This window comes from Lottia gigantea, assembly GCF_000327385.1.
Source record: "Lottia gigantea unplaced genomic scaffold LOTGIsca_156, whole genome shotgun sequence".
In the NCBI taxonomy this organism is placed as follows: Eukaryota; Metazoa; Mollusca; class Gastropoda; family Lottiidae; genus Lottia; species Lottia gigantea.
The window spans coordinates 1-18,300 of NW_008707898.1; the positions used below are offsets into that span (position 1 = coordinate 1).

The following is an 18,300-nucleotide window of genomic DNA, read 5'->3' on the forward strand; positions in this document are numbered from 1 at the left end:
CGATTAAGATTCTTGGCTTAGCTGCTATTTATAATCAGACTGGTCCTAAAAGTTGTATATGTTCCTTTTGTCCAGTTGTTATTGTTTGAGTTTGGGGTTTTAGTAGCGTTAACCCATCGTTCTTTCAGTTCCTATAATGGTTCATCGATATATTTTAATCCTTGGGATCTAGATGCTAATGACGTTGATCTCCATCCACGAAACAAGCGTGGATTTTTTGATGATGGTTTGGAATTTCGTCTCGCTTCACCCAGTTTGGATTATACTAAATTGCTTGGAAATAAGAAACTTGGGGCCTCTTTTGGAATCCTGATAAAGAATTTACTGGATTTAAAAATAGGTATGTACTGACATCTTATATCATTAAGTCCGTGTCTTAGATTACAATCCGTTTTTTCCTGATATTTTTTCTTCTTTATATCAATCTAGCACAGTTCCGTTCTAATGAATGTACTTTAATCTGATCAATGCGTGTCTTGAAACCCTGTTTCTTGGTGGCTAAATTAGAGCAAATTCACAACCTCTTTGGGTTTCACAATTCTCCATTGGGTTCGACATCTTTAAGCTTATACATATACAATAATAATAGTATAAATAGAAGCTTATACATATACAATAATAATAGTATAAATAGAAGCTTATACATATACACTAATAATAGTATAAATAGAAGCCTATACATATACAATAATAATAGTATAAATAGAAGCCTATACATATACAAGAATAATAGTATAAATAGAAGCTTGTACATATACAATAATAATAGTATAAATAGAAGCTTGTACATATACAATAATAATAGTGTAAATAGAAGCCTATACATATACAAGAATAATAGTGTAAATAGAAGCTTATGCATATACAATAATAATAGTATAAATAGAAGCCTATCCATATACAATAATAATAGTGTAAATAGAAGCCTATACATATACAATAATAATAGTATAAATTGAAGCCTATAAATATACAATAATAATAGTGTAAATAGAAGCCTATACATATACAATAATAATAGTATAAGTAGAAGCTTATAAATATACAATAATAATAGTATAAATAGAAGCTTATACATATACAATAATCATAGTAAAAATAGAAGCCTATACATATACAAGAATAATAGTGTAAATAGAAGCTTATACATATACAATAATAATAGTATAAATAGAAGCTTATACATATACAATAATAATAGTATAAATAGAAGCTTACACATATACAATAATAATAGTATAAATAGAAGCCTATACATATACAATAATAATAGTATAAATAGAAGCTTATACAAATACAATAATAATAGTATAAATAGAAGCCTATACATATACAATAATAATAGTGTAAATAGAAGCTTATACATATACAATAATGATAGTATAAATAGAAGCCTATACATATACAATAATAATAGTATAAATTGAAGCTTGAAGTGTGTTTTAGCCTATACACATACAAAAACCAGAAGACCTTGTAGTAATCTTTAAGTGTTCATGATAAGTTAGTTGTAGGGTTATACCATTAGTAGACTTAGTCTGAAGTGGTAATAAGTTTGAAAGGCACTAGAGGACTTTGAATTCTGTTGAGATTAGAATATTAAGTAGCTTGTTTTTCAGCAGTCTATTAAAGGTATACTACCCCTTAGGATGACCAAAGAGATTTAATTTTGTCAGTTTCAAAACTATATGACAAAATCCCTCTATAAATCTATAAAACCAAGTAATAATCAATTAAACTAAGTAATTTTGAAACACGCTTAGAAGCTTTTTTCAATAATGTCTTAGTTTAATGGATATCGTCATATATAGAGATTCTATTCTTTAATCATGGCACCTGGTTAGTCTAACTGATGAATATATAGGCCTACACTTTGACCAAGTTATAAACTTTAAATTTTATGCCCTTTCTAAGAGGTTGTATCCTTTTAAATCTTGACAAGATGTCAGTCTGAACTCATATATCATTCTATTGATAATAAATTTTGCCATATTTTGCTGTATATTGTTTGAAATGTGGTAATACATGTACTTGTGTCATTCATGCCCCAGGTTGAGTTCCAAGATTCAAAATATTTGGAAGGATGGTATTAAATGGAAAATTCTGTCAATTTAAATGCATCGAATAAGGCTGGAGACATCTTAGTTGATATATCTGATACTTTTACAGGATCCTTTACATACTTAACCTTCCCATAACAACAGTAAGGCATGAACATCATGTTAATATCGTACATGGAATTCATTACAAAATTCTGCACTTAATCACTATTTATCCAGACTATAATATTAAATTGAAAACTATGGTAATTTAGTTCAGAAAAACCTATATTTTAATGTTGGCAGATGATATATAGCGTTTCCTGATTCTATGAGAAGAAGATAGAATTTAACAATGCTGAAGGCGCCAACATCATCACCTGCTATTCCCATTTCCTTTTCATTCTTATAAGAATTTTACAAATTTCCTATTGCACATTATAAAGTGGTAATAGCCTGTTAAAAATTTGAAAGCATTATCAAATTGAAGTAATTTAACAGCTAGTTAGACATTGATATATTAAAGATAGGTTCTCTTATTTTCATTTGCTAAAACTGCTAATAGTTATATGAATAGAAAGTAGAGGTTTTCTAATGACATGGAAAAATACCAGTTTGTCTCACATGTCCATAATTAATTCATAATTAGCTAAATTAGAAGATAATTACCAGCAGAATTCCAATGAGTGACCGATCAAGAAAGGTCAAAAAGTCTTTTTTGTCTGTACAGACTGTACAAACATGGATATTTATGATTGGTAAAACTCTTAATTATATGCAATAAGAACATAACGATATGATTAAGAATACATGATAATTCATTAGAAACACCAACTAATCAATTTGACACTTAAAAATAAGAAAAACCCGTCTCTAACACCTTTTAAATCTAATTTATCTCTTTTTTTTTTCAGGGTTTTTCCAAAATTTATCAACAGTTTTTCCCTTATGGTGATCCTAGTAAATTTGCATCTTTTGTTTTTAATGTATTTGATGAAAACAAAGTAAGTGGACAAATAATCTTTTAAGATTTTGTATTCTGGCATGTGTGTTTTTTGTTGAGACAAATTCCTAAAAATGATGTTTAAAACCAAGGAGGTAGGATCATGACAGATTCAACAGCTTAATTGTCCATCTATATATAGCTCAATGTAAATTCAAGAATAGGTCAGAGATCAAATTCCTGCGATCGTCAAAATCCAAATAGCAATTTCTGAAATGTCAAATTTTGCAAATATCTATATTTAGAGCACCCATGCACCTACTGAATGAGATAGATCATGTCACTAGAAACCACATCAAGACTAAATCTGTTTTTTTTTTTAAAAAAGTTTTATAAGAGCTGACAACTGAATATGTGTCTAGTCACAATGTAAATGTAAGTTTGGAACAATAGAACAATATGACTGTTTCAGGATGGATATATAGAATTTGGTGAGTTTCTACAGGCACTGTCTGTTACCTCTAGAGGTAATGTAGAAGAAAAACTCAAATGTAAGTAAATTATTTAGAATAACCTTAATAATCAGGGTAGATATAATGTTAAAATCTGACTATTATATTCTTGTAGGAATTCTTTGACATCATTTACAAACTCCTGCAAGTTTAGAGTTAAAAACCATTAATGTACCTTACTTTTTATACATATTGTATCAATGAATAATTATGAAGTTAAGTCATATGTATTCAGCAGAACATCTGCTTGGAAGGAAGCTTAATTATTTTTTAATTTTAGTGGTTGACAACTGTTAAAAATACCATCATCATCAGTATCCTGGTAGAAATAATAACATTTTAACATATTGCTGTATATTTTAGGGGCATTTAAACTGTATGATATAGATAATGATGGTTTTATAACTAAAGTAGAATTATTAGATATAGTAGAAGCTATTTATCAAATGGTGGTATGTAATCTCTATAATTATATTCTAGATCAACAGTGAGGCATTCTTTTCATAAAGATGCAATATTTCCCCCTTCTGGAATAACTGAGTCTCCATAGCAGATTAAGTTTTACTTACTAAACAGTAATAAGCAACTTTGAGGATTTGACAAACAAATTTACAGAAATATAGTTTCAGTATAACAGAAAAACCAAACATGATAATATGGGACTTTATAGATGATAAAATGGGGAAATGCAGGGTCTTGGTGGATTAATATACATGATTAAAAAAAAGGATTCATTTGGTCATCACTTGGTCTAGACTTGAATTCTTCTGTAGGAAATTAATATAAAATCTTATTTCAGGGTGGTATGGTCAATTTACCAGAAGAAGAAAATACACCAGAAAAACGGGTCAATCGAATATTTGCTGTGATGGATAAGGTAATATTTTGCACCTGTTGTAAATTATTTTCTGTAATATATTGAAAGCTCCAGTCAAATATTCTGACTATCCTTTGGATTCAACTAAGTTTGAAAACGACTACCATTTTCAATCCATTATACCTAGGAGAATTACGTAACTGGTAGACTTCCTTAACCAGACTGCAGCTGACAATGAAAATATATGAAGACAAATGTGTTTGATGACGCTAGTATGTGACGTCAACTACAGCATATTTTTGCGTCATTGACTAGACATCAAAGTAAAAGTAGTCATTTGAAGTCGACAACCTTTAATTGTTTTTTTTACGTCATGGACATTAACTAAAGTAACATATTGCCTTACATAAAATATAGTAACTTCGTCATTCAGCTACATGTATTACATTATAAACATGTGTTTTCATTCATTTTACTTCTTACTAAGTCCGGCGCACACATGAGTCAACGGCTCAGCAATTTGTCTCGCGTTTCGGTTGGCTCAGCCATTTGGTTTCATCGCAGACGGTGCAACTTTGGCTCAGCTGTTGGAACAACAGAACAGGTGAAGTGACTAGATAATGTTTAAAATATTAAAAGTTTACTTCGGCAAGAATTTCGTTGACTGCTTCTGACGCCAACTTGAACAACAGCAGTAAATATCACATAACCGCTTAAACACAATCTGTTGGCTGTTGAGAAAATGCTGATTGAACTATCATCTCACTTTAAGTGCACACATTGAGTCAAACGTCAATCGTGCCAAAAATATTAAACATGATATATTTCTGACGCACTGTCTCATGAGGCAAACGACGCAGTAAAATTTACCCGCACACGGTGAGGTTTCAGTTACTCTGAGCTATTGACTCATGTGTGCCAGACTTAAAACATAAAAACATTGCTTTAATTTGGTATTGAATCAGTATCAACAATAAGTTATTGTGATTTAAAAAGATATTTAGTTGGTAAGTGTCCTTGAAAGTTTCTGAAATTGTTTCCTAGATTGTATCAGCCATTATTCTATTGAACAATAGTGGAGTTCGCAACGCTGATATAAACACTATATCTAGAAATTGATATGAGACTAAAGTTGGTATTCAGACTGATAATTTGTGTAATTATTGTTTATATATTACCTTAGAGAACGTTTTGAGATATATTTATATCTACTTAACTCTTATATCAAATGTCAACAGAATTTTATGTAAAAGATTCTTTCAGACAGAAAATGCTTTGAAAAATTTTTGAATATATAATTAGCTTTGTATTTGATTTTAAAAAAAATCAGAATTGCAGGCTAAATGATAAATTACAATTTTTTCTAAAATGACTGAAAGATTACTGAAGAAGAGGGTGGAAGCCTATCTGAACTATTCCAACTTATTTAGAACTTTATGCAAGCTGTCAGTCAAAATAGCATGTGATTGTAAAATTCTTAACCATTAAGTAAATCATTTAATGGAAAATTTAGCCAATTCTGATTGGATGGAAAAGTGTGTTAGGTTCTATGATATTCTGGTAAAGGAAATAGAAACTGAACAATATAATCTATACTGTACTCAGTATGATATAAGTATACTAGTAATCTATATGAGAGTACTAGAAAAGACAAGAAATAGCTATAGATTATATACAAAATTAATTCTCTTCTAGTCTAGTATTTTCTTTAATCTAATTAACAATTCCAACATCAATCATTGGGCAGAAAGTGAGATATTTGGAAACCTTTTTTTTTGTTATATTTAGAAATCTTTTAGTTCCTTCTAATGGTCAATTTTTGTTTATAATTGGATCACAATAGTGGATAGTGAACCATTGCTAAAAATTTCAACTGTTTTTGTGATTGGGCGTATATTTAAACACCTGATACCTCTTAAAATAAAATGATTCCTGACTTTCCATTCTGCCTACAATTAGGGAAAGTCAAAACACATAAATCAAGAATGGTTAATGTTCACATATCCAAGATAAAAAAAGCAGTTCGATAAATATCCTTCAGAAAGATAGTGTATCTAAAAAATGTTGAGCTGTGCTTTTAGAAACAAAAGTACTGTAATTTCTAAAACATATAAACAACTACATGTATATGATAAGTCCTTGTTCAATTAGTTGTAGAGGTGTCATGAAAACTTCCATTTCGTTTCATTTAATTTGAAAGTTAATTATTATCATGTTTCTCATTGTGTCATTTTGTCCTTCTTCTAAATTAAATATCACACCTTATAATTAGTTTAAGCCATTGTCTATTAATTATAAGGTAGTTTAATGAGACAATCCCAGATGTTTTTTTTTTTTATTTTCTGTGTTGTTGAAAATGTATGTAAAAAAAAGAAAGTAAAATGTTTTAGGTATTAATATTCTATAAAATTTACAAAACAAACAAACTGAATAATTATTGTGAATTGACTGAAATGTTTTGAATATTTTTCAGAATAAAGATAACAAATTAACATTTGATGAATTTCTGGAAGGTTCAAAGGAAGATCCAACTATAATTCAAGCATTGACTCTATGTGATGCTAGTCGAGGATAATATACAATTGGTATAGAATCTTTTTGTACATTTTTCATTTAAACTGATGGCTGAATGGTTGACTGGAATCTCACGTCAAAGATCAAGTGTTTTGAAAATATCGTGTATATAAGAATGAAGTTTAACTTGAACTCTAGAATAAGCTATAGTGCTGGAAGAGGTGTGATTTTAGTGTATTTCATTGGATTTTTGACAGTTTGTGATATTGGAAAATGAAGAGAGACTTTTCTTTATCATTGAGGTGACCATGAATTTGCTCATAATTTCTGTGTATATATTCTATGTTTTAAATTCAATAAAATCTCAAGATGTTTCAAGATAACATGTATAACCTGTAAAAAGGTTGAATATTTTGATGTGAAATAGAAATATATTATATGAGGTACATGAATTAAATATTGGAGTATAATGATAGAGAACAATATGGTGCTGATTTATATACTTTAAAGAAAATAAATTTTCAATTAGAATAGGAAGAATAACCAATAAAAAACTTTCCAATGACAGACACCATATGAATGAACTATAATTTATGTTGATCATCAAGGATGCACTTCATCTCACAGCAGCCTGATACATGTGCCTGTGGTGTCACTCTGAATTTTGACAATTTTTCTGAAGGTTGATATATCTTTTAGTCATTATATTTGACAATGTCTCTTCACCTGTAGATCTCATTTCTAGGCTCAGAATCTGTTAATTTTACATTGACATGATATTGTCAGAAAGATTTGGATTGTATCTAATAACCTAATAATCTCCTGTGCTCAATACTGATAACTGTCACAATGTGACTTCTTTATATTTACTATCTCACTGACTAGATAGATGTGTTACTCTAGTAAATTTTGATGCCTATAGAATGTACAACATATTTCTAATACTTGTGAAATTGCTAAATATAGGGTTATGTGAATAAATTTAAGGATGCATATTCAAATACTCAGTTGAATTTTTTTGTCATATCCTCCCTTGAGCCAGCTCTCATAGATTGCTGTGATCTGCTAATCTTTTCTTTATTGGAATGGTTGGTTCAGAAAACCTGCAAAGTTGAAAATTCATCAAATACAACTCTAGGTAAATAAGCTACGTTACAAAATTGAAAAGCAAGCAACATTTCTATGTGTAAGGCGACAAACAGGGTACAATAAATATTTTCACAAAGGTATTCAAAAACTATTATGTAGTATTGTAGGCCAAGGATGTCTTGCCAATATCAACTGTGATCAAATTATGGTTTATGACAATATAGTAATCTTTGTCATCATTCATAATCGTGTGATTATTAAGTTAAGATATAATGAAGTGAATACATTTCTGAGTACTTTATGGAAGAGAGAATGGAAGATAATATTTTAATTTTCATCAAAAAAATAAAGGAAATAAATTAATGAATTCTTGCCATTGGCTTTAGATTTCTATAAATTATTGGAAATGAAACAAACCATTATTATTTTTTTGATATTATTAATATCAATATCATGACTTGTGACGCCATCTGATATCAGATGACATTCTGTCTCAAGGCTATATGGCAGTTAACATTTATAAAGAAACACATTACGATTAAATTACATTGTATGACTGTCTTCTAAGACATTGATATTTATTATTTTAAAATATTCTAATCTATTTAACTGTTTCTTTGTTTTAATGTATAGAATACACTTCTAATTTGAAAGTATCTTATTTTATAAGGTTGTTTAGAAAGGTTCATATCATGAAAGTACATTAAAGTACAGCATATGTTTTAGAAAGGTTAGTTGGAAATATTTACAAAGAGTATACTGTATATTTCATGATTTATAGATCTGCTGCTTGTCATTTGAACATAAATTCAATAACAAAATAGCCTTTTTAACCATAAGAAAGAGTGTAATGATATATGGTATTTCACTACATACAGAGGCTTAATTGTTGAAATCTGAACTACATTAAGCAGGCCATGTCTTCAGGATGCCTGAGATGGCTCTGTATGGCAAGCTCTCCACCAGTCCCCGAGATGAGGAGCGTTGAACTGAAGATAAAAGGACACTTTTAAAAAGACGCTTGAGTCTGTCTCATTGACCACTGCCACTGGTCAACTCTTGCTGAAAACCACAAGGTCTGGAAACACATGACCCATCAGGTATGACCCTTTGAAGAATCTCGCTAGGCCAGTCTGCAAAGTAAGATTTAAATAATTCATATTACAATATATGTTACTAGTGGCAATATTTTCAACCATATGTTAGTTATTATAATTAAACTTTAAAAAAAAGTAAAGTCTTATCTGGTAGTTAGCTTTAAACATTACAAATTATACTTTCATAGGAAACATATGTTAAGATATCATTCATTAGTTTGTAGTTGCACATCATTTCTTATTTATCTATTTGTCTTAATGTTTAATCTTTTGGTTTGCTGGTTTTCATTTAAGTTTTACAGTGCCCTATAATTTTATATTGCCCAATTATTTTTATTTTTTAATGTGTCTTCATAAGATCAGGAGACAAAAGTATCTGAGATAAAGGGAAGTAACTGTTGTTTGTTTTCTGTGTTCAGTTGGAAATATTTTTATTAAACCATTAATTACTTGTTAACTTTTTAGTGGTTTTTCAATTACTAAAGTTTAGTGTTTTATGTCAGCATTATCACAATATATTTCAAGCAACTTTACCTTGGTAATAAAATTCATAGTGGAATTGCAAGAACCACAGATGTCTGACTGAAAATTGGAATTGTGCAAATCAGTGTGCCGTGAACACATTATAAGTTTAAAATCCTCTTAACAATCCCTTTAAGAAAATAAGTAAAAGAAAATTCATTTCAAAACATTAATAAGTATATAAAGCAGGGTTTCCCTTCCATGCATGCGAGTGTGGTGGTGTTTTCATTATGCCCAAAGCATGGCATTGCAAGTCTTCATTAACCCAATTTGGATTGGAAGGCAGAAATTTCATATTGGTCTATAAAGGTCATGTAAAACTACTTTAGTGTAACCTTAAAGTAATATCTTCTCTTTAAATAGTTAATTAAACAACAGGAACAGTCACTGTTTAAGTATGTTTCATATATTATATGATAATAAACCATATTTTCTATCATATCTAATTTTTGTTTTTTTCCCACTCCATGGTTGATGTGCCATTTAAGTATATTCTATTTCTGACAATGTCAGGCATTTATCAAGAGTATAAGTATATGGCTAAAAAAGTTTGATATGTTCCTTATCTCTGTATGTGGTTCATGAATATTTTGACCAGCTTAAATAGGATAGTCATGTTATATGGGCAACTAGCCTGAAACATCTGTCTTTATTCCAGCCTCTGATAGTTATTTGGACAGATGTAAGCTGGTGTAGAGACAGAAATAATAAGAACTGTTAAATAGGGACATTCCGCATCTCTGAAGGTGCGTTTTTTTCTTAACTTATTTAAATACCTCGGATCTGCAAATCCCAGGTATATTTGGAAAGATGAATATTGTTGTAGTTGTCAAACCGTCATGTCTCCGGTTCCATCAAAGTTTTTTGATCTAGCATCGGCCATTTAATACTGCATGCACAGCCAAAAGTTCAAAGGTCACCAAGTCACATGATACCAACAGAAAGAAAGTTACAGTGATGCCCAACACCAATTTACAATCATCTTAAAGGTAATTCAATATTATGTCAGAGAAAATGTATCTTTGGAGGTGTGGAAAATCCCCATTTAACAGAGTCTTTTTCTTCTGCATCATACACATGCTTTGGAATATTTTCAGTTATTTGCTGGGAACACACATACCAGTCATAATCTTTTTATATGATTTATTTATTTGCTTTACAATTAATTTTTACAGAATAACAAATATTTCACAATCTGTATATGAATTACCTCCCTCCATTTGAATATATAGCATACTGTTATATTTACATGTATAATATTCAGTCGTCATTAATCCCAATATCAAATATTATCAATGTTTAACATGAAGTATATTTAATACCAACATGTATAATAGATTTCAGACTGTATGCTAGTTAATATTAAATTCAAATTATACACCATGTTAAACTGTTATGATGGAAAATAGTTGAAGAAAAACCAAAGAATCATGTTTTCTTTATGATATGTAGTCACGTGAATTAAAGGAGATTAAGCAATTCGATACATAATAAAAAAAACTCTGTGCAAAATAAAATGGACTAGATCTTCACCTAGTGAGTTATCATATTAGTAGTATACCAAATGTGAAAGCAAGCATCATAGAGAGAAGAAATTATCAATGAACCCAACAGTTGGTACCAGTGACAAGAGCTAACTTTAATAGTTTACAAGGATTATAAGAAATAAACATGATTATATACAGATATATACAATAATATAATACAATAAGGGTTGGTTGGTAGATGACAATTTAACATATATTCGCTTCCAGCAGATGCTGATATCAGAAACTAGGTAGTTGTTGGTAGTCATAGTAGTAGTTAATAGTTGGATTTAATAGAATAAGTTATCAATCTGATTAAAATACAGGCTCAATGTTTCTCTATGTCATGATAATCTTAACACATTCTCAATATTGATAGTTCAGAATTGAAATATTACTCAACCAATCAAATGCTTTGTTCAGTAAAACTTGACTAGATATGTATAGAATATGACTAGACATAACCATAGCATCTGGATATAGTTGCATGTCTAAAATAACTTGCATAACATTAAGAGCTGTATTTTAATCAATTATCAAATAAAAGCTTAGTTTATATAAGATAAATAATAACACTTACATATATATATTACTTCTTCCTGTAATTTTCTGAATAGACTTGAAGTAGTACATACATTATAGTATTCTATATCTGATGATCTTTCTAAAGGTTATAAGAACTTAATATCAAGTTAATATGAAATGAAATGAATGGAGTTTTACGTTCTACCAAGTTAATATCAAGTAACTACATCAACTATCAATCTCCCAATAGGAGACTTCATACACTGATATGTTGAATAGTTGTATCAAATAGAAAGAAATACAACATTTATAAAGCACTCAAACGAATTTATTGACCTTGAAGATTGGCCGTAGTTGCTTCGAAAAATAAGATAGCTTGCCAGGCAATGTAATATATGCCCACTGACAGCTGGCAGAAGTGTTAATTCACTCCATAAAACTCAATTATCAAAATGCTAGGGTAAATTTATTCAGTTATTATCAAGATGAGAGAAAAATATAACTTATAATTACACAACTTGCAAAATACTGGCTTTCTTTTTTCTTAAAGCTTACACATATATATACATGGCTTTTAACCAAAAATAACATATATCAAGGTGGAGTAAAATACACAATCAGGTGGTACTTTGAAGTTTTGAACAAGATAAACTCTCATTTTATGTGTAATGTTGAACACAACAAACAAACAAACAAACAAACACATTATGTACATGAGTAGCAATATACTGAAACCTTATAACAATTGACTTCTTTCACTTATCTATACAAAATGAACACTTCAGCTAGCAACTTCTAGTCCATACAAAGTCTGTTTTACAGGCCTTTTTTTCAAAATCGAGGCAAGTGCGAATTTATTATTTATTATTTATAAGTGCTTTTTTAGATTTTCAATAATAAATGGAGCAAGCGAAAGCATTTATCATTTATTACCACAAATTTAATGTACATTTAATATTAAGGCAACAATCAGGCATTTTTAGGCCTGTAAAACAGACTATTTATTTTGTATTTTGTACACAAATTGGATAGATTGAATTAAGTTCTATCAGATAGTTTAACAAATACTGAGTCAACTAAATCCTTTTAATATCCATAAACTTTACATGCAGAATGGTTAAAATTTTGTGATATTGCGAAATTCAGTTTGATATGCATGTACCAACCATAATCCATATATTACTGAAATATATTTACTTTAACAGAAAAGAGCAAAAAACACAGAGACTAAAACCTCTAAATGCAATAAACAGAAATGGTCAAATACAGACATGTCCGAGATACATGAAAAGTATAAAATAGAGTTTATAATGGAATTGCCTAGTTTTGAATTTTGGAATGTATAGAAATTCTATACTGGATGAGACATTTAACACGTAAACCAGTTATCATGGATACTGAACTGCTTGTAGGAGATTACCAAAATACCAAATATATTGTTATATTACTTATATTCTTTGAATGTAATGCGAATAAAAGGGATTGTAAAGAAGTTTTCCAGCATTTTTTAGGATTTCATGGTCATTCATTCCTCCTATTGGTATCATTTCAATTTACCATTCAATGCTTTAATGGATATAACATCACAAAAGTTAATAAAATCTAGCGGCTTTTGCACGAGGTATGTCTTTAATTCTTAGTTTAGCCTAGTGGAATTGCAGGAACCATAGACGTCTGATTGAAATGGGAATGATGTAAATTGATGCTATCAGTGTTACTGATAAGCATAAAAAGCTTCTTTAGCATCCTTTAGGAGTCAGTCACAAACAACAAAATTTTACAGTTATTAATAAAAGAAAAAATTTTTCAATCAAAGCAACAACATAGAAAAAGTCTTATTGATGATATGAAATGTTGTTTCTTCCAGTCTCTTATCTAACATATAACTTCAGCTAAGAGGAAATAGGTTGAAAATACATACATGTTAAAAGCTACCACACATCTTTCAATTATAATATAATACATGCACATCGAGCTCGTTACATAGACCACAAAATTATTTGCAGGAATTCTATTGAATAGTACCATAGGCAAAAAAAAAACCCATTTCAAATCAAAGTTAAAACATCATTTGACAGAACGAAAGAAACAACCAGGATAATAATTTGACAAAACCTCTTAGAATTGGACTTTCCTGAATTGTCTGTATACACTCACAGCTGGGTCAACTGGAATTTTTTTTAGGAAAGATGAGTTATTTAAGGTCATTCAAATTTCACATGCTGACCCAAGATTAGAGCCCATGACTGCCATTTGTTCAACTTAAAATTGAACATTTTTGAAAGAATAACCATTGATTTCCTTGCTTTTCAATTTCATAACCAAATAGAGTCAGTAATAAGCCCAACCCTACTAACAGGTTCCTATTTAGTACTATTTTTTACTGAAATATAATTCATAATTTTGTGATCTATGTAACAGTGGAAGATAATGGTTGAGAAAACAATAAATTAAAATGAGAATTATTAAAAAGAGAAAACTAATCATACTCTAAACTACTTTCACGCTGTTTAATTCCAACGTTTTCATCTGGTTTATTCTCTGATAGATGTTGATTGACTTTACTCAGACCATCTGTAGTACCTGTCTTAGTTAAACTGAAATAAGAATCATAAATCATTATACCTCAAAATAGACAATTAGCAACATCAGCAAGTAGTTGTTTAAAATAGAGAACTTGTTTTTATCATCTCTGAATCATGTATAAAGTGGATTCAAACAATATCTTGTATTCTCTGTGATCAATATAAAGGATTAGTTTTGCAGCTTTATTATTAACATCAGTAGAAGTTGTTTCATCAAAAACTATATAAGTTTATTGCTACATCATATAAGCAGAAGTTTTATCAGTATTTTATCTTTTTTGCGTGAATTCATTTTTCATTTGAACCTCATTTGATAATAAGCATTGAATACAATAATACATACACTTCTTCCATCTCTATATCCTCATCAGAATCTACTGGTACTTGTAAATATGGATTATCAGTAGCTGGTTGAAATTTATAACCAGTTACACAGAAAAATAAAAATACTGCTATTTCTTTAGAGAATTCTTTTAACCATTCATGACGGAATGGAAGTGTTATCTGAAAGTTATCAGTGAATTTATATTTATATATATATATTCAATAGTAGTAATAATAATTATAATAATAAACTCTTTATTTTACAAAGGTCAGATCCATTATACAACATAATAACATAGAAGTTCCATAGAATTGGTGCTTATTCTTGCCGTACATCACCATTAACAGTTATCTATACCATTTCTCATCCAAGTGGAAACTCAACCACATTTAATGCAAGTTCAGCAACGATTTTGACCTCTCAAGACAGCAGTATTACTAATGGAGATCACCAAGTTTAAAAGACTTAATCTAATATCTAAAGAACCCACTTACCTCTAATAAATATACTATCATTCTAGTAAAATAAATATAACATACGACCTAAAAATACACGACGTCAAGTGATTATGTATAATACAACTTAAATATGTATAATTCAACATTAATCACATTAGTAATTATCAATATCACATTTAGTAACTTAAAGCTTCCTTCACAGAAGACACTGAGAACCACTTTTCCTGCAAACCTATCCTCCTTAACTAAGTAAAAGAGACTTCCCCCAAAATAACAATTTAGAAACCTACCAGAATATAAAAATGTCTAAATAATTTCAATTTATTTAAATTCATGGCAGCTTTACCATCAACACCTGAGGCTTCTTGTAAATGTCTGATTGACCTGAAATAAAAGATAGGAAAAACATGATCACATTAAATATTGGACAGATTATCATCAGTCAGCTTTTTATCTTCATATTTTCGCACATCTAATCCATTTAAAATAGATCATCAAGTAAATTGCATCAACTGCAAATAATGAATGGCAATGTAGCTCTATTTTCCAGATACAAATAAATAAGTTTAAATGCAGCTTTTGGACTTTAAAACAGAAAATCAAATGGGCATTATGATCTTATTATATCTGTTTTTTTTGTTTTACTTGTACAAGAATATCAAATATCACACAAAAAAAAGACCGGAAACGATCATTTCAACAACCTCTTTATCATCTATTACAATGATGAAGTAATTTATATAATAAACTAATAATGTACTTGTTGTATTTGACTATAAACTTACCAGACAACAGGGAAGAGAATAGCTCCACAACATAATAAATCTACTACAAAAAATATCTGTTTCCAGGTAGTATGTCTAGATAAACCTTCATCACTCTCTTCTACTATAACCCATGCTACCTGATCTAATATCTATAATATAATAAAGCATACATAACATTAGTCAAGGTAACCCACGCTACTTGATCTAATATCTATAATATATGATCCACACATGGTATAGTTAACTGTTATACGTACAGGACAGTGAAGAGACAAATCTGTTTTAATAGCAGTGAGATCAAGGCTGTTGCGTAAGAAGGACAAATATAGCAAATTTCTCAAATTTGAAACGACTTCAATCCACCAAGACCCCCCCTTTGCCTCATTTTAACTTGGATTGGTTTTGCCAATTTGATTTATGATAAGAGCATTCTGAAAGTCACCAAAACTTTCATTTTCATCATAACCATTAAACTTTTGTTCCCTACAGCCCACAGCTGGACCTTAATCTACTGATTATGAAAGATGTACATAAACTGATGCTACATCTAAATAATTAATGATAATAATTGCACTTTAAACATTGCATAACATAATCTATCCTACTGTACCTGTAAGGGAAGAAATATAGCAAATAATTTCTTTTCTTTTTTACTCAACATATGTTTAATAAATGCCCAGCCTGCACCAATTAACAATATAGTACCAAACATTAGAGCACCACGCATTCTGAAACATAGATTTAGTAATAATGACTGTTTGAGTCGACACCAAATTAACTTTCACAAGCATTGGCATCATCGAACTTTCTTACTTTGAGGACTCAAAACTGAAGCCACCAATTTCCTATTAGCTAACAACCAACTTAACTATGATAGCCTTCGGTGATAAAATTCTGTACAAGCAAAACAATTCTGGTAACAAATCTTGAGCAATGTAAAGTTAGAGGTTACAATTGTATTCGCAAATTCCAAAACAATTTTTTTTGCATTAACTAAATCACCTGAACACAATATTACCAACCAAGGTTCTGTTTATCTTGTTTTTATTATATCTAAGATTATGATTCTTTTAAAAAGTTTTGAAAGAAAATATAACAATACTTACAAATATACAATATACCATAATATAGCCCAAGCTTCTTCTGGTATACCAGACTTCTCTATAAAATGACTGTTTATCTGAAAACACATAATATATGTAGTAATCCTAGAAAGAACTATTTATGCAGCAGGACAGACATTCCTAATTAATTCATTGTTTAAGGTTGAAGAGAGGATTATAAAGATTCTATAAAAAGACAATTACAGTATCAAAATGATAAAGTTTCTCTATTTTGTTTTACCAGTCAATGGAATTTTAATGAATATGATTAAACGTCTGAAAGGTGACCAGGGTAACTGGATTTAAGTTTAAAACCAATAAAAAGATGGTACATCAACCTAATAATGCAATTCAATTAATGTATCTCCATGTAAGCCACATATTAACGAATTTTAAGGAATGAAAAAGAAATTGCTTAACTTACCCCATGAAATAAACATGATAAACTTTTAACCCAAACTACTGCTAACATTAAATAATGTATTTTAAATACATCAGATTTCCTGAAATAAAATTATTATTGAATTAAATTGGTAACTGAACCACTTATTATGGTCATCTTGAATCAGTCTTGTAAACATTAAAACTATAATGAAAGATGAAGTTAGTACTGGCTGTTATAAGTCACGTCATGCAATGTTTTATTTCATTTACACTCATGGTTCTAAGGGTTAGAGAAATAGTTATACCTATTTCATGTCCAATTAACTATAACACAGTAGGAGATAAGTGGAGTCTGCAGAAAAAGTACGAAACAAAACATCCTGATTTTCATTTATATTTTAAAATAATCTGAATTTGAAAGGGTTGGACACTAAATAAAAATAAAACAATAGTTATAAATACATACTCAGATCTTCTCAACACCATTAACCAGGCTCCACCACATGTTAAATATAAGATAAAAAATATAAAGAATAGAGTAGGTTCAGGTTGATTACCAGCTGATAAATAATTACCATTGATTACTTCTATAATATTCATCTACAAATATACATATATATTATATTACACAGGTAAGATAGTATACACAATTCAATTAAAATAGTCAAATATTTGGCAGAATAAATTGAATGTACACAGGAACAAAAAAAAATATGTATTCCAAAAGAAGAACACTTTGCTTTGATCTTTCCTGGAATATCCCGATCCATTTACTGCTGGTTTGTCAAACAAAGTCAAAGTTTAGAAAGAGGTACCAAGAAAGTGTAGTAGAAGATGGAAGCAGTGAGAAGAGAACATACATCCTTACAGTATAGTGTCTCCTATGTAAAGAACCTGTCAGAGTCACAAGTAAATGATATATTCATTAGAGTGTATCATTAAACTGAAAATCTTTAAAAGAGTTGATATAAATAACTTACAGACATAGACATAGTGGATTCCAGATTCTTTTCATATTGTAAACAATTGTGAAAGAATAAATTATATAATCCTTCTTCATTTCGATTCTTGATATGCACCAAAAACTGTCAAAA

The 18,300-nt window shown here is 29.5% G+C and overlaps 3 protein-coding genes across 3 annotated transcripts in view; 1 reads left to right on the top strand and 2 right to left on the bottom strand.

Annotated features, from left to right (window-relative positions):
- Nucleotides 1–1,155: 1,155 nt before the first annotated feature.
- Nucleotides 1,156–1,419, bottom strand: LOTGIDRAFT_90831 (hypothetical protein; the record flags this gene model as incomplete). The annotated part of the gene is made up of 1 exon (XM_009050797.1): nucleotides 1,156–1,419. A coding segment is annotated over one exon (264 nt), but the record flags the coding sequence as incomplete, so codon positions are not given.
- Nucleotides 1,420–2,721: 1,302 nt separating this feature from the next.
- LOTGIDRAFT_173322 (hypothetical protein) lies at nucleotides 2,722–6,886 on the top strand (the record flags this gene model as incomplete). Its single annotated transcript, XM_009050798.1, has 6 exons — nucleotides 2,722–2,742; nucleotides 2,954–3,043; nucleotides 3,455–3,533; nucleotides 3,858–3,946; nucleotides 4,294–4,371; nucleotides 6,785–6,886. 6 exons carry the CDS (start codon nucleotides 2,722–2,724, stop codon nucleotides 6,884–6,886), a joined length of 459 nt encoding a protein of 152 aa, XP_009049046.1.
- Nucleotides 6,887–13,600: 6,714 nt separating this feature from the next.
- Nucleotides 13,601–18,300, bottom strand: part of LOTGIDRAFT_200945 (hypothetical protein) — a 9,738-nt gene continuing 5,038 nt past the window's right edge. The window contains exons 6-15 of the mRNA XM_009050799.1: nucleotides 18,187–18,291; nucleotides 17,673–17,806; nucleotides 17,247–17,325; nucleotides 16,826–16,899; nucleotides 16,330–16,447; nucleotides 15,738–15,868; nucleotides 15,243–15,336; nucleotides 14,989–15,036; nucleotides 14,513–14,673; nucleotides 13,601–14,181 (exon numbers count right to left, since the gene is read on the bottom strand). Of these exons, the coding sequence (XP_009049047.1) occupies nucleotides 14,064–14,181; nucleotides 14,513–14,673; nucleotides 14,989–15,036; nucleotides 15,243–15,336; nucleotides 15,738–15,868; nucleotides 16,330–16,447; nucleotides 16,826–16,899; nucleotides 17,247–17,325; nucleotides 17,673–17,806; nucleotides 18,187–18,291 (1,062 nt within the window). The 3' untranslated portion in view covers nucleotides 13,601–14,063. The remainder of the gene's footprint in view (nucleotides 14,182–14,512; nucleotides 14,674–14,988; nucleotides 15,037–15,242; nucleotides 15,337–15,737; nucleotides 15,869–16,329; nucleotides 16,448–16,825; nucleotides 16,900–17,246; nucleotides 17,326–17,672; nucleotides 17,807–18,186; nucleotides 18,292–18,300) is intronic.